We start from the raw sequence: 24,617 nt of genomic DNA on the forward strand, positions 1-24,617 counted from the left end.
ATTTTGTCTTGGAAGATACATCCGCCGACCAAGACTTTAGCCAGAGCGCTCTACGCGCCCCAATTGTAAACCCTGAATTTTTCGCCGCTAACCTCGCTAACTGCAAAGCGGAGTCTAAAATAAAGGAATTAGCTAACTTAAGTGCGTGAATTCTGTCCATGACTTCCTCATACGGAGTCTCCCTACTGAGCGACTTTTCCAGTTCCTCGAACCAGAACCACGCCGCTGTAGTGACAGGAATAATGCACGAAATAGGTTAAAGGAAGTAACCTTGCTGTACAAAAATCTTTTTAAGCAAACCCTCCAATTTTTTATCCATAGGATCTTTGAAAGCACAATTGTCCTCAATAGGAATGGTCGTGCGCTTGGCTAGAGTAGAAACCGCCACCTCGACCTTAGGGACTGTTTGCCATGTGTCCTTCCTGGGGTCGACCATAGGGAACAATTTCTTAAATATAGGAGGAGGGACAAAAGGTATGCCTGGCTTCTCCCACTCCTTATTCACTATGTCCGTCACCCGTTTAGGTATCGGAAAAGCATCAGGGTGCACCGGGACCTCAAGGAACTTGTCCATCTTGCACAATTTTTCTGGGTTGACCAGATTGTCACTATCATCCAGAGTAGATAGCACCTCCTTAAGTAATGCGCGGAGATGCTCTAATTTTGATTTAAATGTCACAACATCAGGTTCTGCCTGCTGAGAAATTCTTCCTGTATCAGAAATTTCCCCATCTGACAAACCCTCCCTCACTGCCACTTCAGATTGGTGTGAGGGTATGACAGAAAAATTATCATCAGCGCCCTCCTGCTCTACAGTGTTTAAAACAGAGCAATCGCGCTTTCTCTGAAATGCTGGCATTTTGGATAAAATATTAGCTGTGGAGTTATCCATTACTGCCGTCAATTGCTGCATAGTAACAAGCATTTGCGCGCTAGAAGTACTAGGGGTCGCCTGCGCGGGCATAACTGGTATAGACACAGAAGGAGATGATGTAGAACTATGTCTACTTCCTTCATCTGAGGAATCATCCTGGGCAACTTTACAATTTGTGACAGTACCGTACTTACTTTGTTTGGACGCTATGGCACAATTATCACACATATTTGAAGGGGGAACCACATTGGCTACCATACATACAGAACATGATCTATCTGAAGGTACAGACATGTTAAACAGGCTTAAACTGGTTAATAAAGCACAAAAACCGTTTTAAAACAAAACCGTTACTGTCTCTTTAAATGTTAAACAGGGCACACTTTATTACTGAATATGTGAAAAACTATGAAGGAATTATCCAATCTTTACCAAATTTTCACCACAGTGTCTTAATGCATTCAAAGTATTGCACCCCAATTTTCAAGCTGTTAACCCTTAAAATGTGGAAACCGGAGCCGTTTTTAATTTTAACCCCCTTACAGTCCCAGCTACAGCCTTTGCTGCGACTTCACCAATCCCAGCGGGGTATATGATATCAAATGAAGCCTTCTAGGAACGTTTTTAGTGGATTCCAGACCCACACACATGCAGCTGCATGTACTGTACTCAAAAGTAACTGCACAGTAATGGCGCGAAAATGAGGCTCTGCCTACTACAGAGAAAGGCCCTTCCTGACTGGGAAGGTGTCTTAACAAGTGCCTGGTGCTAAAAAAACGTTCCCCAATGTTATAAAAGTGTGAAATTCAACTTCAAACTGCATATAATACTTAAATAAAGCAATCGATTTAGCCCTTAAGAGTGTCTACCAGTGTATAGCCCACAATAAGCCCTTTATTCTGTTTGAGACTAAGAAAATGGCTTACCAATCCCCATGAGGGAAAATGACAGCCTTCCAGCATTACACAGTCTTGTTAGAAAAATGGCTAGTCATACCTTAAGCAGAAAAGTCTGCTAACTGTTTCCCCCAACTGAAGTTACTTCATCTCAACAGTCCTATGTGGGAACAGCAACTGATTTTAGTTACTGTCTGCTAAAATCATAATCCTCTTTTAAACAGAAATCTTCATCTCTTTCTGTTTCAGAGTAAATAGTACATACCAGCACTATTTTAAAATAACAAACTCTTGATAGAAGAATAAAAAACTACAACTAAACACCACAAACTCCTCACCATCCCCGAGGAGATGCTACTTGTTCAGAGCGGCAAGGAGAATGACTGGGGGGGCGGAGCCTGGGAGGGACTATATGGACAGCTCTTGCTGTGTGCTCTCCTTGCCTTTCCCTGTGGGGGAGGAGAATATCCCACAAGTAATGGATGACGCCGTGGACCGGACACACCAATGTTGGAGAAATTATTTTTGACACAATGCAATAAAATTTTTTGACACAATGCAATAAAAATTATTTTTGACAAAAACGTTACTGTCTCTTTAAATAATAAAAGTGCACACTTTATTACTGAAACATCAGAAAACCATCAAATAAACATCCGATTTTAATGAAATTTTCACCACAGTGTCTTAATGCTTTGAGAAGATTGCACACAAATTTTCAAACCAATTAACCCCTTAATGCCCAAACCGGAGCTAATAACAGCAGTTAACCGGTTAAAAACACTACAGTCCCATGCCACAGTCTCTACTGTGGCCTTTACCTTCCTTAGGGATTATTTAAGAAAGAAATAAGCCTCTCTGAAGTCCTTTCTGAAGCCTCTGGACTCTCCACGTGAAGCTCCATGAACTGCCTAGTGAAAACAACTGCGCAATTGAGGCGCGAAAATGAGGCCTCCTCCCTCTACATTCCAGAGTGGAGGGGCCTTTCTGACTAGATTAGGTGTCTAAGTAACTGCCAGGCGCAATATTAAACCCCATAAGTGTTTCAAAGTCTGAAAAAAACACCTTATTTATACTTCAAACATGCTAAAAAGCAATCGATTTAGCCCATAATAGTGTCAACCAGCATAGAGCCCTTAATATAAGCCATAATTTTATACAGAGTCTAAGAAAAATGGCTTACCTATCCCAGAGGGGATTTCTGACAGTCTTCTAGCATTACCTGGTCTTGTTAGAAAAATGCTGATCATACCTGAAGCAGATAAGCCTGCAAACTGTTCCCCCCAACTGAAGTTCTCTGGTTTCAACAGTCCTGCGTGGGAACAGCAATGGATTTTAGTTACTGGTGCTAAAATCATACTCCTCTCAGCAGAAATCTTCATCACTTTCTGCTGCAGAGTAAATAGTACAAGCCGGCACTATTTTAAAATAACAAACTCTTGATAGAAGATATAAAAAACTACAACTAACACCACATACTCTTTACCATCCCCGTGGAGATGCTACTAGTTAGAGCGGCAAAGAGAATGACTGGGGGGGCGGAGCCTGAGGGGAGCTATATGGACAGCTCTGCTGTGTGCTCTCTTTGCCACTTCCTGTAGGGATTGAGAATATCCCACAAGTAAGGATGAAGCCGTGGACCGGATACACCAATGTAGGAGAAATGTAATTTTAAGACACTATTAAATTCACTTCTATTTTCAAATGTGATTTGTTCACTTGGTATCCCTTGATAAAAAAGAATATGCACATATCCCACACTAGTGGGAGCTAGCTGATGATTGGTGCCTGCACACATTTGTCTCTTCTGATTGGCCAACTAGATGTGTTCAGCTAGCTGCTAGTAGTGCAATGCTGTTCCTTCGGCAAAGGATAACAAGAGAATGGGGCAAATTTGATGATAGAAATAAATTGGAAAGTTGTTTAAAATTGTGTATTGTATCCAAAACATGAATGAAAAAATTGGGGGTTTATTGTCCCTTTTTTAATATACCTCAAAGATGTCTGAATTACAAAGTACCCAAAAATGACAAATTTTCATTTAAAGGGGTATTAAAGTGAGAGCCATAGTTACACTATCATTCAGACAAATCAGTCAGTAGAGTCTTAAACAAATTACTATATGGAATATAGCAACCAAAAACAAATTGCGCTAACCGAAAATTACTATGATAGCCTTAAATAGTGTGCAATGTTTAAGACACTCTTTCAATTACAATGCTCACTATTCTAAACGCAGATTCTGTCAAAAAATATTGTCTTAATACAGAAATTGAAAATTTAATAGCCTTGAGTATAAAATAAAACTTATTATATATAAATAAATATATCACACCTCTATCAGATATACGTGTTATTAGAGGGGATTTGCCCCAATTTTGTACTGACCGTAATTCGCCTTTGTGACTCAGGGAGTATGGTAAATCCTTTATTGAAAGAAACCCTTTGTTTCTGCTGGATACAAAGTCTCTCCTGTTGTCTTTAGTTCGTGGTGCTACTTTCCAATTCACTGAACACTAAGGAGTGTTCAGCCAACGAAAACACTGGAAACAGAAGAACAGAAAGAGCGCAATCACGACTCAAGGTAAAATGTTTAATATCTTTACTATGAGCATATAATAAGTTGCACTTACAAGAAGATTTCAATAAAAATGCCTTTGGAACAACACACAGTCCAGAGTCTTGACAAAGTCTGCAGAAGTCGGACGAAACACTTAGATGGGACAAAGCTACAGACATCAATGCTACTTCAAGGGATAAAAAGACTTACCTCGATATTGCTGTTGACGGACTTCACACGCAAAAGGTGTACGGAGGTGAAAGCAGGATCAGCTGTTCAGAAACCGGAATTAACTGACTGTGTGTTGTTCCAAAGGCATTTTTATTTAAATCTTCTTGTAAGTGCAACTTATTATATGCTCATAGTAAATATATTAAACATTTTACCTTGAGTCGTGGTTGCGCTCTTTCTGTTCTTCTGTTTCCAGTATGGAATATAGCAGTGTTAAGTCTGGAGTCTGTACTTCCACTTATAATATGGATTGGAAAGCTCACAATTTATATTACAGGAAAAGGGGACAAAATAATGAATGAAAGTATATTGAAAAGTTGTTCTTTTTTTATTACACACTATTAAACATTTTTTAGTAAAATCTCAATGTATTTAATGTCACTTTAATTTGTATACACACATATACAGAGTCACTACACTTCCAAGAAGCCTTGTAAATCGATAGCTTAAGTCAAGAAGCTAAAGTAACAGGCCTTTGCATGGACCTGAGGAAAAAAATAAACAAATTGCTTAAAATCCTTTGTAGCTTGTAAGGTGAATTTAAATTATATAGTAACCTTTTTGTTGAAATTTAGAAACTCTTCTAGCAGAAGGCACAAAAGGAGAGACCTACAAATTCTTAGAACCCAAAGTAAGGTTCCAAGGGGGAGAAATAGGATCTTATCCTGGGCAAAGTTCTAAATATCAGGAAGTTTTGAAATTTTCTTGTGAAAGTGCAGAAAATGTACCCCTTAAACCCTCCTATAAAAAAATTAAGAATTCTGGGAATTCTAAATGAATGCCAGCTAAAGCCCTGTTTTCACACCAGGAATTCTTTTCCCCCTAAATCGTGTGATAGTTTATTCTTGTAACAGGCTTTGGCCTGAATTAAGGTTCCAATTACCAAACTAGAAAAGTCTCTCAGTTTTAAAATTAGGCTTTTCATCTCCAAGCCTTCAAGTTGAGAGACTCGAAATCTTGATGATAGCAGGGGCTTTGAGTAGCAAAACAGTCGTATGAAATACAAAAGCAAGATGAAATGACCAATGAGCTTCTAGAGCATCTATCAATTCCGCATGAAGATCCCTGGATCTTGCAAAGTATCTAGGAAGTTTGTTGTTCAAAAAAAGAAGTTATCAGGCCTCTCCTCTGGTAGACTCCAAAGACCTACAATCTGGTTGAAGATATCCAGATGGAGAGAACATTCCCCTGGATGAAGGGATTTGCGCTATTTCCTGCCATGTAGTATTTCCGACACCTACATAGATATCTCTTCCCCAAAGTATAACTTGGTAATAAAGCAGATTTTAAAATAGAAGTAAATTGGAATTTTTAAAACAAAAATTGATAATAGGAGTAAATTAGAAAGTTACTTAAAATTGCATGCTCTGTCTGAATCATGAAAGAACAAATTTGGGTTCATTGTCCCTTTAAGTGAACACTTAGAAAAATACACAGTGCCAAAGATAAAGCATACAAACTCCTCTTAAAACAAGATCTCCCAACCAGATCTCAAAGTGAAATAGACAAATGTGATGTGAGGAGCGCTAAAAAAGCTTAGGTATGGTGATTTAAAAGATTATTTAATACTCTCAAATAAAATGCCAATATACAACGTGGCCAAATCTGATAAAAACATCCTTCCGTGTGTCACATTTGTCTGAATGTGTAGTAAAGGCGTTATTTATGTTTGTAAGCAATAACTATTTCGGTGTAGACTGTCCCTTTAAGGCGCATACAGGTGAATTTGAGGACAGAGGTTTACTACACACCAAAAAGAAAAATGCCTTAAACTTTAATGTAAATCATTAAAATTATAAAGAGGCAAACCAGCAGTGATTCACAAACAACTTTTTTTTCGTGGCTGAAGTGGCAGAGATCAGATTAGAGGACAGGGGCACAGAATGATTTATAGCCTAAAATTATTTCTTATTTAATAAAACTTATGGAACCATTTTAGTAGAAGACAATTATATTTTAATTTAAAATAATTCTATTTTTTAGTTTAAATTTCTATTAAAGACAAATACTTTTTGCAGAGGTCAAAAAGGAAGGATACTATAAAAAAAAATGATAATACAAAAATATATATATATATATAAATAAAAACAACAACAAAAAAAACAAAACATTAGTAACATTGATGTTTCCAATCAAAGCCAGTATGTAGATTTAGAAGCAACCATACAGCCACATTTTTGCAATAAATTGCGCTGATTTGGAAGCTTTGCAAAGTACCTCTGGAAACAAATCTTTCAATTAGCGAACAACTTTAGAGATTTTATTTTTGTGCATATTAGAGTCTGATGCAGTCTGACAACCAAACAAATACTAAGCAACTTAGTCAGCAGAGAGAGGAAGAAGAATATTGTAAAACACAGGAAGGTGACATTCAACATTAACCCCTTAATGACCACAGCACTTTTCCATTTTCTGTCCGTTTGGGACCAAGGCTATTTTTACATTTTTGCGGTGTTTGTGTTTAGCTGTAATTTCCCTCTTACTCATTTACTGTACCCACACATATTATATACCGTTTTTCTCGCCATTAAATTAACTTTCTAAAAATACCATTATTTTCATCATATCTTATAATTTACTATAAAAAAAATTATAAAATATGAGGAAAAAATGGAAAAAAACACACTTTTTTTAACTTTGACCCCCAAAATCTGTTACACATCTACAACCACCAAAAAAAAAACATGCTAAATAGTTTCTAAATTTTGTCCTGAGTTTAGAAATACCTAATATTTACATGTTCTTTGCTTTTTTTGAAAGCTATAGGGCCATAAATACAAGTAGCATTTTGCTATTTCCAAACTACTTTTTTTCAAAATTAGCGCTAGTTACATTGGAACACTAATATCTTTCAGGAATCCCTGAATATCAATTGACATGTATATATTTTTTTTTAGAAGACATCCCAAAGTATTAATCTAGGCCAATTTTGGTATATTTCATGCCACCATTTCACCGCCAAATGCGATCAAATAAAAAATATCGTTCACTTTTTCACAAATTTTTTCACAAACTTTCGGTTTCTCACTGAAGTTATTTACAAACAGCTTGTGCAATTATGGCACAAATGGTTGTAAATGCTTCTCTGGGATCCCCTTTGTTCAGAAATAGCAGACATATATGGCTTTGGCATTGCTTTTTGGTAATTAGAAGGCCGCTAAATGCCGCTGCGCACCACACGTGTATTATGCCCAGCAGTGCAGGGGTTAATTAGGGAGCTTGTAGGGAGCTTGTATGGTTAATTTTAGCTTTAGTGTAGTGTAGTAGACAACCCAAAGTAATGATCTAGGCCCATTTTGGTATATTTCATGCCACCATTTCACCGCCAAATGCGATCAAATAAAAAAAAAACGTTAAATTTTTCACAATTTTAGGTTTCTCACTGAAATCATTTACAAACAGCTTGTGCAATTATGGCACAAATGGTTGTAAATGCTTCTCTGGGATCCCCTTTGTTCAGAAATAGCAGATATATATGACTTTGGCGTTGCTTTCTGGTAATTAGAAGGCCGCAAAATGCTGCTGCGCATCACACGTGTATTATGGCTAGCAGTGAAGGGGTTAATTAGGAAGTTTGTAGGGAGCTTGCAGGGTTAATTTTAGCTTTAGTGTAGAGATCAGCCTCCCACCTGACACATCAGACCCCCTGATCCCTCCCAAACAGCTCCCTTCCCTCCCCCACCCCACAATTGTCCCCGCTATCTTAAGTACTGGCAGAAAGTCTGCCAGTACTAAAATAAAAGCTTTTTGGGGGGTTTAGGTTTTTTTTTTAAAAAAAAATAATAATTATTCTGCTGTATAGGACCCCCCTTAGCCTCCAACCTCCCTGATCCCCCCCAAAACAGCTCTGTAACCTTCCCAATCTGCCTTATTGGGGCCATCTTGGGTACTGGCAGCTGTCTGCCAGTACCCAGCTTACACAAAAAAGTGCTTTTTTTTCTTAGTTTTTTTTTTCCTGTAGTGTAGCTTCCCCAAACCCCCCCCCCCCCACCACCACAAACCCCAACCACCTCATTGATCGTTTTTTTTTTTTCACTTATTTTAAACTGATTGCACCTTTTTCTGTAGTGTAGCGGTTCCCACCCGCTCCCTCCCCGTGCACGCGCCCGCCCCCCCCGTGCACGCGCGCGCGCCCCCGGGCATCCCCGCCCACGATCCCACCCCCCTCCACATCTCCAGGGCCATCGATGGCCGCCACCCACCTCCCGGTAATGCTCCCACCCACCAACGAAGGAAGCCACCGATCTCCGGTGCAGAGAGGGCCACAGAGTGGCTCTCTCTGCATCGGATGGCTTCAAAAGGTTATTGCAGGATGCCTCCATATCGAGGCATCACTGCAATAACCGGAAAGCAGCTGGAAGCAAACAGGATCGCTTCCAGCTGCTTTCCACACCGAGGACGTGCAGGGTACGTTCTCAGGCGTTAACTGCCTTTTTTTTGAGGACGTACCCTGCACGTCCTCGGTCGTTAAGGGGTTAAAGGGATACTGAACCCAAATTTTTCTTTCATGATTCAGATAGAACATGCAAGTTTAAGCAACTTTCTAATTTACTCCTATTATCAATTTTTCCACATTCTCTTTCTATCTTTATTTGAAAAAGAAGGCATCTAAGCTTTTTTTCTTGGTTCAGTACTCTGGACAGCACTTTTTGATTGGTGGATGAATTTATCCACCAATCAGCAAGGACAACCCAGGTTGTTCACCAAAAATTGGCCGGCATCTAAACTTACATTCTTGCATTTCAAATAAAGATACCAAGAGAATAAAGAAAATTTGATAATAGGAGTAAATTAGAAAGTTGCTTAAAATTTCATACTCTATATGAATCACGAAAGAAAACATTTGGGTTCAGTGTCCCTTTAAAGCAACAATTGTTATTAGAGTAAGGGGTGGGGGTGATATCAAATAAAAAAAAATTGTATAACCTAACCCATAACAAAAGCAAATAAAAATGCATAAAAACACCTATTGTACCACAAAAGAATACAGAGAGTTCCTTATTTACTTTATACAAGTATTTTTTCACATTTATATCCAGCATGTAGCTTGGTAAATGTTTGTATTAATAAAATACGTCAATACAATTTTTGTGATGTTATTTTATATGATCAGTTTGTGTGTAACAGAACAATTAACTGAAGACAAAACCAACAATTTAGAGCAGTCTGGCATTTACTTACTATTGTGTTTTTTGCTTCCTTTTCAGGTGATGTGTTGAAATTTTCATCTGCATCTTTTTCTGAAACCAATCTTCTTCTTTTTACATTACTCAAATTGCTATTTAGGCTACTCTCCTCCATTTTAATATTTTTCTCTTCTTCACTTTCCACATCAGACTCTTCCACTAAATCTTCTTCAATCTCTTTTCTTTTTTTTGTTATTGATTCTACTGAATTAGCTGTCACCTTGTTACCAAGAGGCTGATCATCTGAAAGCATTTCTTGTTCACTATACAGAGCTGACTGCTGCCCTGTATTAGAAGCATGACAAATTTGGCTAGTTTTGCCTTTTGCTTGAGAAGCCATCACTGGCTGCGTTTGTTCAGAACACAAATTAGACACATTTTCTTTTCTTGCCGTCTTTGTAGATGAAAATTTGTTTTCCTCCTCATCTCGGCCCCTTAAGTTAAAACCAAAAATGTGATTTAATATGGATTTCTAAATGCACAAGAATACCTCTATTAGAGTACACATTAACTAATCAAGTCAAATTAACATGATCGTCTTACCTGTGCTCATGTAGAGATTATTAAATCTAGAACAGTGTTTAAATAGGTCGTGTAACAACTTTCCAATTTACTTTTATCATCAAATTTTTTTTTGCTCTCTTGGTATGCTTTGTTTAAAGCTAAACCTAGGTAGGCTAATTTCTATGCCCTCGAAGGCCGCCTCTCATCTGAATGAATTTGACAGTTTTTTCACAGCAAGAGGGCGTTACTTCATGTGTGCCATATAGATAACATTGTGCTAACACCCCTGGAGTTACTTATGAGAGGGCACTAATTGGCTACAATGCAAGGCTGTCAAAAGAACTGAAATAAGGGGGCAGTCTGCACAGGGTTGAATACAAGGTAATCACACAGGTAAAAGGTATATTAATATAACTGTGTTGGTTATGCAATACTGAGGAATGGGTAATAACAAAATGTATGTTTCCTGATAAATTTCGTTCTTTCCGGACAACGTCATTCCAAATACTAGTGAAATATTCACTCCTGGCCAGCATAAGGAGGCAAAGAGCACCCCAGCAGAGCTGTTAAGTGTCACTTCCCTTACCCATAACCCCCAGTCATTCAGCTGAAGGGAAATGCAAAAAGAAGATAACAAAGGTGTAGAGGTGCCTGAGGTTTAACAAAAAATACTGTCTTATCTAAGGGTGGGGTCGTGGACTCTCCAGAAATTGATCAGGTAAGCATAAATTTTGTTTTCTTTCCAATGACATGGAGAGTCCACAACGTCATTCTAATTACTAATGGGGACCAATACCCAAGCTAGAGGACACAATGAACGGGAAGGGAGAACAAGACAGGCAGACCTAAACAGAAGGCACTACCACTTGAAGAACCTTTCTCCCAAAAGAGGCCTCGGCCGAGGCAAAAGTATAAAATTTGTAGAATTTGAAAAAAGTATAAAATTTGTACAATTTGGGACCATGTTGTCCCCTTGCAAATCTGTTCCACAGAAGCTTCATTTTTGAAAGCCCAAGAAGAAGAGACAGCCCTAGTGGAATGAGCCGTAATTCTCTTCGGACGCTGCTGACCAGCAGTCTCATAAGCAAAACGAATCATACTTCTCAACCAGAGGGAAAGAGAAGTAGAATTGGCCTTCTGACCCTTACGCTTTCCTGAGAAACAAACAAACAAACAAACAAACAGGGCAGAAGACTGACGAAATTCCTTAGTAGCCTGTAGGTAAAATTTTAGAGCACACACAACATCTAAGTTACGCAAAAGATGTTCCTTATGAGGAGGATTAGGACAAAAAGAAGGAATGACAATTTCCTGATTAATGTTTCGGTCCAAAACCACCATAGGGAGAAACCCCAATTTAGTATGAAGGACCACCTTATCCGCATGTAAAATAAGGTAAGAGGAAACACACTGCAGAGCCAAGAGTTCAGAAACTCTGCGAGCAGAGGAAATAGCAATAAGGAACAAAACTTTCCAAGATAACAACTTAATATCTACAGAATGCATTGGCTCAAACGGAGCCTGATGCAAAACTTTAAGTACAAGGTTCAAGCTCCAAGGAGGAGCAACAAGTTTAAACACAGGCCTGATTCGGACCAGGGCCTGACAAAAAGATTGGAGAAAAGACAAAATTCTAGGAATCCTGACCCTACCCCAAGAGAAGCCCTTTGAATTACACCAATATAGATATTTGCGCCATACCTCATGGTAAATTTTACGAGTAACTGGTCTGCGAGCCTGAAGCATGGGCCTCTATTTATCAAGCTGTCTACTTACCTGCATTCGACGGTCCCAATACGCTCGCCTAAGATCGCCGCGGACCTGAAAACGTTCGCCAAATTTATCAAGAAAGCTGTCAAAAAGCCGCGCACCAAGTACGGTGCGATGAGCAGCGGACTGTTAACTAACAGTCATCGATCTCGCTGCTCATCGGCTTATTCGCAGCTTTCTTGCTAGCCTCTCACTAAGCACCCACACTATACTATACTGTTTTACCCCTATACCACCGCTCCCGGAGCCCCCCGCACCTAAATAAAGTTATTAACCCTTAAACCGCCTATCCCGGACCCCGCCGCAACTATAATAAATATATTAACCACTAAACCGCCACTCCCGGAGCCCGCCGCAACTATAATAAATATATTAACCCCTGCCGCCACCTACATTATACATTGTAACCCCTAATCTGCCGCCCCCTACATAGTTATTAACCCTATCCTGCCGATCCCGGACCCCGCCGCAACGAAATACATTTTTAACCCCCTAAACCGCCGCTCCCGGAGCCCACCGCCACCTACATTATACGTTATAACCCCTAGCCTGCCCCCACTACACCGCCGCCACTATAATAAAGTAATTAACCCCTAAAACTAAGTCTAACCCTAACACCCCCTAACTTAAATATAATTAAAATAAATCTAAATAAATATTCCTATTATTAACTAAATAATTCCTATTTAAAACTAAATACTTACCTATAAAATAAACCCTAAGATAGCTACAATATAATTAATAATTACATTGTAGCTATTTTAGGATTTATTTTTATTTTACAGGCAACTTTGTATTTATTTTAACTAGGTACAATAGTTATTAACTATTTAATAACTACCTAGCTAAAAAGACAAAATTACCTGTAAAATAAAACCTAACCTAAGTTACAATTACACCTAACACTACACTATCATTAAATTAATTACATAAATTAACTACAATTAAATAAAACTAATTACAATTAACTAAAATTAACTAAAGTACAAAACCCCCCACTAAATTACAGAAAATAAAAAAAAATTACAAGAATTTTAAACTAATTACACCTAATCTAAGCCCCCTAATAAAATAAAAAATCCCCCCAAAATAATAAAAATTCCCTACCCTATACTAAATTACAAATAGCCCTTAAAAGGGCCTTTTGCGGGGCATTGCCCCAAAGTAATCAGCTCTTTTACCTGTAAAAAAAAACAAACAGCCAATCGGATTGAAGTTTAATCCGATTGGCTGATCAAATCAGCCAATAGGATTGACCTTGCATTCTATTGGCTGACCGGAATTCAAGGGACGCCATCTTGGATGACGTCATTTAAAGGAACCGTCATTCGTCGTTTAGTTGTCGGGATCGATGGATGCTCCACGTCTGACGTCTTCAAGATGGAGCCGCTCCTCGTCGGATGGAAGAATATAGAAGATGCCGCCTGGATGAAGCCTTCTGCCGGTCTGGATGTCCTCTTCTGCCTAGATAGGATGAAGCCTTCTGCCGGTCTGGATGTCCTCTTCTGCCCGGATAGGATGAAGACTTCTGCCCCTCTGGAGGACCACTTGTGCCCGGCTGGGTGAAGACGTCTCAAGGTAGGGTGCTCTTCAGGGGGTTAGTGTTAGGTTTTATTAAGGGGGGATTGGGTGGGTTTTAGAGTAGGGTTGGTTGTGTGGGTGGTGGGTTTTAATGTTGGGGGGTTGTATTTTGTGGCAATGCCCCGCAAAAGGCCCTTTTAAGGGCTATTTGTTAATTAGTATAGGGAATTTTATTATTTTGGGGGGATTTTTTATTTTATTAGGGGGCTTAGATTAGGTGTAATTAGTTTAAAATTCTTATAAAAAATTTTCTGTAATTTAGTGTTTTTTTTTGTACTTTAGTTAATTTTAGTTAATTTTATTTAATTGTAGGTAATTGTATTTAATTTACTTAATTGTAGTATAGTGTTAGGTGTAATTGTAACAGGTTAGGATTTATTTTACAGGTAAATTTGAATTTATTTTAACAAGGTAGCTATTAAATAGTTAATAACTATTTAATAACTATTGTACCTAGTTAAAATAAATACAAAGTTGCCTGTAAAATAAAAATAAATCCTAAAATAGCTACAATGTAATTAATAGTTATATTGTAGCTATCTTCTGGTTTATTTTATAGGTAAGTATTTAGTTTTATATAGGAATAATTTAGTTAATAATAGTAATTTTATTTAGATTAATTTGAATAATATTTAAGTTAGGGGGTGTTAGGGTTAGACTTAGGTTTAGGGGTTAATAACTTTAATATAGTGGTGGCGGTGAAGGGGGGGCAGGATAGGGGTTAATAACTTTAATGTAGGGGGCGGCGGTGTAGGTCGGGCAGGATAGGGGTTAATAACTTTAATGTAGGGGGCGTTGTAGGGGGGCAGGATAGGGATTAATAACTTTAATGTAGGGGGCGGCGGGGTCCGGGAACGGCGGTTTAGGGGTTAAACATTTTATTTAGTTGCGGCGGGGTCCGGGATTGGTGGTTTAGGGGTTAAACATTTTATTTAGTTGTGGCGGGGTCCGGGAGCGGCGGTTTAGGGGTTAATACATAAAATGTGGGTGGCGGCGGTGTAGGGGGGGCAGATTAGGGGTGTTTAGACTCGGGGTACATGATAGGGTGTTAGGTGCAGACACTTCCCATAGGAATCAATGGGATATCCCATTGATTCCTATGGGATCCGCCGCCTCCAGGGCGGCGGATTGAAAACCAGGTACGCTGGGCCGGAATAGTGGTGAGCGTACCTGGTTCTTCTTTGATAACTACCAAAAGTAGTCAGATTGTGCAGAACTTGCGTTTGGAACATCTGGAGTGGCGTAAGAATCGATCTGTGTCGGACTGAGTCCGGTGGATTGTATGTTACGGCACTAAATTCTACTTTTGCCGGTCTGTAGGGCTTGATAACTATGGCGAATCAGCCTCGCCACAAATACGCTGCGGAATTCCAGTGTATTTGCGGTTGACGGCTTGAAAAATAGAGGCCTTGGTATCAATGACTGACTCAGAAAATCCACGCTTAGCCAACACTAAGCGTTCAATCTCCAAGCAGTCAGCTTCAGAGAAACTAGATTTGGATGGAGGAAAGGACCCTGAGGTAGAAGGTCCTTCCCTCAGAGGTACCCTCCAAGGTGGAAGAGATGACATCTTCATCAGGTCCGCTTGACACAAGCAATGACTCGTGGAAGGAGAGCAAAAGGAGGAAACATGCTAAACTGAAATCCCAAGGAACCGCCAGAGCATCTATCAGGGCGGCCTGAGCATCTCTTGACCTTGAACCGTACCTTGGAAGCTTGGCGTTCTGAGGAGACGCCATCAGATCCAACTCTGGAACCCCCCACCTGAGGGTTATCCTGGTGAACACCTCCTGATGGAGAGCCCACTACGCGGGATGAAAGGTTTATCTGCTTAGAAAATCCGTCTCCCAGTTGTCCACTCCTGGAATGTGGATGGCAGATAGGAGACAAGTGTGAGCTTCCGCTCACTGAATGAACAAAAAAAGAAAACACAAAAAAATACACCTCTACACCTCAGTCAGACTAAGGTGCCCTACCGTAACCACTAGTAGCTGAAACAAACAAATGAAGAGCTCCAACAAGGTCTCCACAGCCGCCACAGAAGAGAACTCACTGAGAATGACACCGCTCCGCTAAGCATCCAAACGGAAGAGCGAGCAGTCATGTGAGCGGCAGCACAAGAAAATGCGCAACAACTAAAAGCGCGCAATTGTAAAACTCTGCAGTGAATAACGGATACGATCTAGCAATACAAGCAGCCCATAAGAAATAAAAAAGGTTTAAAAACCCGTTGTCCTTAGCTTTTCAATAATGAATAAGGAAACCTTTCAGCCAGAGGAAACCTCCCATAACAAATAGGGGAAGAATTAACCCCTTAGTCTCCCTTACATATTTATAGTGCCTGCACATTGCCCAAATAAATCCTTGACCAAGGATTGAATAAGTCCCAAATTTATAATAATGCAGAGATAAACTACTGATTGTGCAAGTCTTCAATACCTAGAAGACAAAAGCATTTACCTGCATATCCAGCTGTTGGGCAGGAAGACAGCTTACAAGGTGTGAAAGGACACATACTCCTATCAGAGACCTGTAGAAAAAGAAAGAACAGAGTAACCAACTCTGGCTTTCTATAACAGGGGTAGCAACAATGTTAGAAGCAAGGCAAAGACAACCTCACCGCCTTCTAACTGCTAAAAGTCACCACTACCCTTACTCAAGAGATTAACGTGGACACAGATAAACCCCAATCCTTCCTTGCAGGGAAAAATACCCATAAAAGGAATAAATATCTTCAGACACCAACTTCGCATGTCCTCCATTGACAGAGGCAAAGAGAATGACTGGGGGTTAGGGGTAAGGGAAGTAACACTTAGCAGCTCTGCTTGGGTGCTTTTTGCCTCCTCCTGCTGGCCAGGAGTGAATATCCCACTAGTAATTGGAATGACGTTGTGGACTCTCAATGTTATAGGTAAGAAAACATTTATGCTTACCTGATAAATGTATTTCTTTCTTGACATGGTGAGTCAACGAATCATCTAATTACTATCGGGAATATCACTCCTGCCCAGCAGGAGGCGGCAAACAGCACCACAGCAAAGCTGTTAAATATCACCTCCCTTCCCTCAAACCCCAGTCATTCGACCAAAGCAAAGGAGAGAAAGGAAGCAACAAGGTGCAGAGGTGTCTGAAGTTTATAACAAAAAACCCTGCCCTTAAGAAAACAGGGCGAGCCGTGGACTCACTGTGTCAAGAAATAAACAAATTTATCAGGTAAGCATAAATGTTGTTTTCTTTCTAATGACACGGTGAGTCCACGGATCATCTAATTACTATTGGGAATCAATACCCAAGCTAGAGGACACAGATAATAAGGGAGGGACAAGACAGGGAACCTAACGGAAGGCACCACTGCTTGAAGAACCTTTCTCCCAAAAGAAGCCTCAGCCGAAGCAAAAGTATCAAATTGATAGAATTTAGAAAATGTGTGAAGAGAGGATTAAGTTGCAGCCTTGCAAATCTGTTCCACAGAAGCTTCATTTTTGAATGCCCAGGAAGAGGAAACAGCCCTTGTAGAATGAGCCGTAACTCTCTCAGGAGGCTGCTGTCCAGCAGTTTCATAGGCCAAGCGAATGATACTCTTCAGCCACAAAGAAAGAGAAGTAGCCGTAGATTTCTGCCCCTTACGTTTTCCAAAGGAGAAAACTCCAAACAGAGCAGAAGACTGAAGAAAATCCTTAGTCGCCCTTAAATAGAATTTAAATGCACGCACCACATCTAGATTGTGCAGCAGACGCTCCTTCTGAGAAGAAGGGTTAGGACACAAGGAAGGAACAACAATCTCCTGATTAATGTTCTGATCTGAAACCACTTTAGGGAGAAACCCTAACTTAGTATGCAAAACTACCTTACCTGAATGAAAAATAAGGTAAGGAGACTCATACTGTAATGCCGAGAGCTCTTAAACTCTACGAGCAGATGAAATAGCAACCAGAAACAAAACCTTCCAAGATAATAACTTAATATCTAAGGAATGCATAGGCTCAAACGGAGCCTAATGAAGAACTTTCAGAACTAGATTAAGACTCCAGGGAGGAGTAACCGGCTTAAACACAGGCCTGATTCTGACCAAGGCCTGACAGAACGATTTATGTAACAAAATAGACAAGGCAGATATTTGACCTTTTAGGGAGCTTGCCGATAAACCCTTCTCCAAGCCCTCTTGAAGAAAAGACAAAATTCTAGGAATCCGAACTCTACTCCAAGAGTAGCCGTTGGATTCACACCAATGCAGATATTTACGCCATATCTTATGGTAAATCTTTCTAGTCACAGGCTTACGAGCCTGAATCATGGTCTCAATGACCAACTCTGAAAATCCACGTTTAGATAAAATCAAGCGTTTATTCTCCAAGCAGTCAGCTTCAGAGAAACTAGATATGGATGAAGGAAGGACCCCTGAAGTAGAAGGTCCTTTCTCAATGGTAGTCTCTGCCGAGATGCCATGAGATCCAGCTCCGGCTGTCCCCATTTGAGAAATAAGATGGAAATACTTCTGGGATGGAGTTACCACTCCCCCGGGTGAAAGGTCTGTCTGCTCAGAAAATCCACCTCCCAGTTGTCCACTCTCTCTAAGGATGTGGATCGCTGACAGGCAGCAGTTTTGGGACTCCGCCCACTGAATTATCTTGGCCTCCTCTGCCATGGCCAAGGAACTCCGAGTTCCACCCTAATGGTTGATGTAAGCTACTGAAGTTATGTTGTCCAACTGGAACCTGATAAACCGGGCCGAAGCTAACTGAGGCCAGGCCAGAAGAGCATTGAAGATTGCTCTCAGCTCCAGAATGATTATGGGTAAAACAGACTCCGACCGAGTCCATGTCCCCTGAGCCTTTAGAGAGCCCCAGACTGCTCCCCATCCCAGTAGGCTGGCGTCCGTTGTCACAATCACCCAGGTGGGTCTGTTCCTGAGACAACCACCAAAGAAGAGTATCCCTTGTCTCCTGTTTCAGATGTACTCGTGGAGAGAGATCCGCATAATCTCTGTTCCACTGCCTGAGCATGCATAACTGCAGAGGCCTGAGGTGGAAACGGTCAAACGGAATGATGTCCATGGCTGCTACAATCAGACCAATTACCTCCATGCATTGAGCCACTGATGGCCAAGGAGAGGACTGAAGCGCTAGAAAGAAATCGAAAATCTTTGATTTCCTGACTTCTGTCAGAAAGATTTTCATTGATAAGGAATCTATTAAGGTTCCCAAAAAAAGTACCCTTGTAGTTGGAACTAAGGAACTCTTCTCCAAATTCACCTTCCATCCGTGAGATCGCAGGAAGGATAACATTTCCGTGTAGGATTTTGCTTGTTGAAAGGATGGCGCCTGAACCAGAATGTTGTCCAGATAAGGCGCCACTGCAATGCCCTGCAATCGGAGCACCGCCAACAGGGATCCCAGAACCTTTGAGAAAATTCTGGGAGCTGTGGCAAGGCCAAATGGAAGAGTCACAAACTGGAAGTGTTGTCTAGAAATGCAAACCTCAGAAACTTGTGATGGTCCCTGTGGATGGGAACATGCAGGTACGCATCCTTTAAATCTACCGTTGTCATAAATTGACCCTCTTGAACCAAGGGAAGAATGGAACGAATAGTTTCCATCTTGAAGGATGGTACTCTGAGGAATTTGTTTAGACTGTTGAGATCTAAAATTGGCCTAAAGGTTCCCTCTTTGTTGGGAACCACAAACAGATTTTTTGATAAAATCCCAGACCCTGATCCTGCATCGGAACAGGAAGTATCACTCCCAGGTCGGAAAGATCTTGAACACAGTGTAAGAACGCCTCTCTTTTTATCTGGTCTACAGATAATCTTGAGAAAAGAAACCTGCCTCTGGGAGGAACAGTTTTGAACTCTAGCTTGTATCCCTGGGACACGATGTCCACCGCCCAGGGATCCTGAACATCCCGAACCCAGCCTGAGCGAAGGATAGTTTGCCCCCCACAAGATCCGGTCCCGGATCAGGGGCAGACCCTTCATGCTGACTTTGAGTCATTGGCGGGCTTCTTAGCTTGCTTTCCCTTGTTCCACGACTGGTTGGACCTCCAGGAAGGCTTGGACTGTTCTTGTTTTGTAGAGGGAGAGGAAGGCTTACCCTTGAAGTTTCGAAAGGAACGTAAATTACTCTGACGTCCCTTCTGCTTATTCCTCTTATCCTGAGAGAGGAAATTACCTTTTCCTCACGTAATGTCGGAAATTATCTCAGCCAGACCCGGCCCAAACAAGGTCTTTCCCTTGTAAGGGATCTCCAAAAGCTTAGACTTAAGATGACACATCCGCAGACCAGGACTTCAACCATAAGGCTCTGCGAGCCAATACGGCAAAACCAGAAATTTTTGCTCCTAGTTTAATAACTTGTAGGAAGGCATCCGTAATAAAAGAATTGGCCAACTTAAGGGCCTTGATTCTATCCTGGATCTCTTCGAGGGGAGTGTCTGTCCGAATAGAATCTGACAACCCATCAAACCAGTATGCTGCCGCACTAGTGACGGTAGCAATACACACCGCAGGTTGCCATTGTAAACCCTAGTGTACATACATTTTCTTGAGTAACCCCTCTAATTTCTTGTCCATAGGACAACTATCTTCTATGGGAATAGTAGTCCTCTTAGCTAGCGTGGAAATTGCCCCTTCCACCTTGCGTACCGTCTGAGAAGACTCCCTGATAGAGTCTGCAATAGGAAACATCTACTTAAATATAGGGAATGGAGAAAAAGGGATACCCGGTCTCTCCCATTCTCTAGCAATAATCTCTGTCGCTCCATCTGGTACAGGAAAAACCTCCACCATGGAAGGTATATCAAAATACTTGTTTAGCTTACTAGGCTTCTTAGGATTGACTAAGACAGTGGTGTCGGAGTCGTCCAGGGTAGCTAAAACCTCCTTAAGTAACAAACTGAGGTGTTCAAGCTTACACCTGAAAGAAACAACTTCTGTATCAGCCAAAGAATTTACACTGTCTGAGATTTCACCCTCAGATGCTACCGAAGTATCTTCCTCCTCAGATTTCTGGGAAGGGGCATTCAGAATAGCCACTACTGTGTCAGCAACCTTACTCACTGATTGCTTACATTTCCTTTTGCGCTTTCCCTGCAGCATAGGAAAAGCAGACAACGCATCTGATACCGCTGAGGACATTAGGGAAGCAATGTCTTGCAAGGTAACTCCAGAAGGAGTAATAGAGGAAGTGCAGGGCACGCTTGAGAAAGCTGCGGCATATCTTGAACATTGTCAGAAGACTCCTGAACAGCATCCGCCTTAGACAATGTTGGCTCAGGAAAAAGTCTATCCCTGTAATGTAAAGTTCTCTCAATACATGAGGAACAGAAAGGGATTGGTGGTTCCACATTAGCATTAAAACATAAAGTACATGTAAGATCTTGCAGGGCCTCTTGGTCCATCTTTATCACCAATAAACAAGATAAATAGATATTTTATTTAGAAAATACCCCACAAAAAAAAGTCACTGTTCCTTTAAATTTTAAAACAAAACTGCTTTATTTTTTCAGCAATAAATATATAAGGTAGCACAAAAACCACTACGGACAACCTCTACACCTCAGCTTAGCTTTGCTGAGGTGCTTACCTGCCTGACTGAAAACGGAGCGATTATCCTGATAGAAAATCCGGACTCAACTGCTATCTTTCTGAAAGTGAAGACCGGTAATCGTTATTCAGCTAGTGTCTGTGACGCAGCTATAACTCCGCTCCGCAACACAGGAAATGAAGGGGAAAAAGGCGCGCAACAGAAATGCCGCCTCAGCTAGCCCCGCCCATCGTGGGCATTACAATGATTACCTCCCGATAGACTAAAAGTATTACCAAAGCCGCAGGGAGTAAAGTAATAATAAAAACACCACCTCCTTGTTCCCAGTGCCTGCTATTGCTGCCCATAATAAAATGATCCCCCAAGCAATAGGTGAAGGTCTCTTGTCCCACAATCATATTGTAAAGTGCCATCCTTTTATTTTCTGCAATGTGTCGCAGAGAAAATAAAGTTAGAACTTACCTTTAGATTTCTGCCAGGCAGCATGGCAGCTCACTAGGTTTGAGAAGGCCAGTTCCCTCACATGGACCTGTGGATAAAAACAAAGACTGAGTAATCTTACTCAGGCTTGCACGAATAGGGCAGCATTAAATACATGGGAGGCGCAGTGAGGATTGTACCCCACAAGTTCCCACTGATTGAAAGCCACCACTGCTCTACTGAAGAGACTGATATGGACTACTGCTACACCCTAGGATAAAACAGAACAATCTTGCACTGCTTGAAAAATAATAAAATCTTGCTTGAAGAATCTTCTTTCCAACACCTAACTTTACCACTTCCTTACTCTAACGTAGGCAAAGAGAATGACTGGGTTTGGAGGGAAGGGAGGTGATATTTAACAGCTTTGCTGTGGTGCTCTTTGCCGGCTCCTGCTGGGCAGGAGTGATATTCCCAATATTAATTAGATGATCCGTGGACTCACCGTGTCATTAGAAAGAAAAAGGGATTTTCTATCTTTTTAAACAATAACAATTCTGGAGTAGACTGTCCTTTTAAAGAACAGATTTGTACACCTAGACATTTAGATCAAAATATATAACTGAAATATACTGCTTTGTACAAGACCGGAAAGTTACTGAAACGTTAAAGAGCAGCTTAATTGTTTCTTCAAATTTAATAATTTATTTAAAGAACAAGTAGTCACAAATTGTATATATTTCCAATCCCGGATAATGGATATATAACAAGAATTATACTTAAGCACATTTGTGCATGTTTAACGTGAAGTTGTATTCGTATGAATTTTCTTAAAGTAAGTATTTAAAGCCAAGCTCCAAAATCTCAAACTCATTTAGTTGTGTTAAAAACTAGTAATGAACGTCAAGACCTTCAAATAAAACACATTGGTTCAAAAAGGTGTTGCAATATCTGAAGATCTAAATACAAATTCTATTGATAAATGGGATGTCTAAAAACAAGCAATTGTTGTTGGAAGATCATCACAGAAAAACATAATTTATGTAAGAACTTACCTGATAAATTCATTTCTTTCATAGTGGCAAGAGTCCATGAGCTAGTGACGTATGGGATATACATTCCTACCAGGAGGGGGCAAAGCTTCCCAAACCTCAAAAAGCCTATAAGTACACCTCCCACCACATTCATTCCTCAGTTTAACGAATAGCAAAGTAGTGAGGTGTAAAAAGGAGTAAAAAAGCATACAAAAAGAGGAACTGGAAAACATATTTTGCTTGAATACAAAAAAATCATAACCACCACAAAAAAGGGTGGGTCTCATGGACTCTTGCCACTATGAAATAAATGGATTTATCAGGTAAGTTGTTACATAAATTATGTTTTATTTCATGTAAGTGGCAAGAGTCCATGATCTAGTGAAGTATGGGATAAAATACTCAAGATGTGGAAGTCCACAGAAGAGTCACTAGAGATGGAGGGATAAAATAACAGCTCTTTTCGCTGAGAAATTAAATCCAAATAATAATTAAGTTTTTCTTATAAACTTTAAAAAAAAACTTAAATCATAAGCAGTAGAATCAAACAGACAGCTGCCTGAAGAACTTTTCTACCAAAGACTGCTTCAAAACAAGCAAAAACATCAAAATGGTAAAATTTTGTAAATGTATGCAAAGAAGCCTAGTTGCTGCTTTTGCAAATCTGATCAACCGAAGCTTCATTCTTAAAATGCCAAGAAGAAACGACTGATCTAGTAGAATGAGCTGTAAATCTCTGAGACGAAGACTGCCTCACCTCCAAATAAGCTTTGTGAATCAAAAAGCTTTAACCAAGATGCTAAAGAAATGGCAAAGGCTTTCTGACCTTTCTTGGAACCAGAATAAAACAACAAATATACTAGAAGTCTTTCTGAAATCCAAAGAATGTAAAGATCTTTCCAGAGAATTCTTAGGATTAAGACACAAAGAAGGAACAACAATTTCCCTACTAATGTTGATAGAATTTACAACTTAAGGAAGAAATTTTAATTAAGTCCGCAAAACAGCTTTATCTTGATGGAAAAACATAATTTATGTAAGAACTTACCTGATAAATTCATTTCTTTCATATTAGCAAGAGTCCATGAGCTAGTGACGTATGGGATATACATTCCTACCAGGAGGGGCAAAGTTTCCCAAACCTCAAAATGCCTATAAATACACCCCTCACCACACCCACAATTCAGTTTAACGAATAGCCAAGAAGTGGGGTGATAAGAAAAAAGTACGAAAGCATATAAAATAAGGAATTGGAATAATTGTGCTTTATACAAAAAAATCATAACCACCCCAAAAAAAGGGCGGGCCTCATGGACTCTTGCTAATATGAAAGAAATGAATTTATCAGGTAAGTTCTTACATAAATTATGTTTTCTTTCATGTAATTAGCAAGAGTCCATGAGCTAGTGACGTATGGGATAATGATTACCCAAGATGTGGATCTTTCCACACAAGAGTCACTAGAGAGGGAGGGATAAAATAAAGACAGCCAATTCCTGCTGAAAATAATCCACACCCAAAATAAAGTTTAACAAAAAACATAAGCAGAAGATTCAAACTGAAACCGCTGCCTGAAGTACTTTTCTACCAAAAACTGCTTCAGAAGAAGAAAATACATCAAAATGGTAGAATTTAGTAAAAGTATGCAAAGAGGACCAAGTTGCTGCTTTGCAAATCTGATCAACCGAAGCTTCATTCCTAAACGCCCAGGAAGTAGAAACTGACCTAGTAGAATGAGCTGTAATTCTCTGAGGCGGAGTTTTACCCGACTCAACATAGGCAAGATGAATTAAAGATTTCAACCAAGATGCCAAAGAAATGGCAGAAGCTTTCTGGCCTTTTCTAGAACCGGAAAAGATAACAAATAGACTAGAAGTCTTTCTGAAAGATTTAGTAGCTTCAACATAATATTTCAAAGCTCTAACAACATCCAAAGAATGCAGCGATTTCTCCTTAGAATTCTTAGGATTAGGACATAATGAAGGAACCACAATTTCTCTACTAATGATGTTGGAATTCA

At 40.1% G+C, this 24,617-nt stretch overlaps 1 protein-coding gene across 1 annotated transcript in view; it reads right to left on the reverse strand.

Moving 5' to 3' along the window:
* Positions 1 to 24,617, reverse strand: part of NBN (nibrin) — a gene marked incomplete in the record, with an annotated part of 346,156 nt that overhangs the window by 64,057 nt on the left and 257,482 nt on the right. Inside the window, 1 exon segment of the mRNA XM_053715908.1 lies at positions 9,743 to 10,181. Within this exon segment, the coding sequence (XP_053571883.1) occupies positions 9,743 to 10,181 (439 nt within the window).

The sequence above is a fragment of the Bombina bombina genome, chromosome 5 (genome assembly GCF_027579735.1).
Source record: "Bombina bombina isolate aBomBom1 chromosome 5, aBomBom1.pri, whole genome shotgun sequence".
Classification (NCBI taxonomy): Eukaryota; Metazoa; Chordata; class Amphibia; order Anura; family Bombinatoridae; genus Bombina; species Bombina bombina.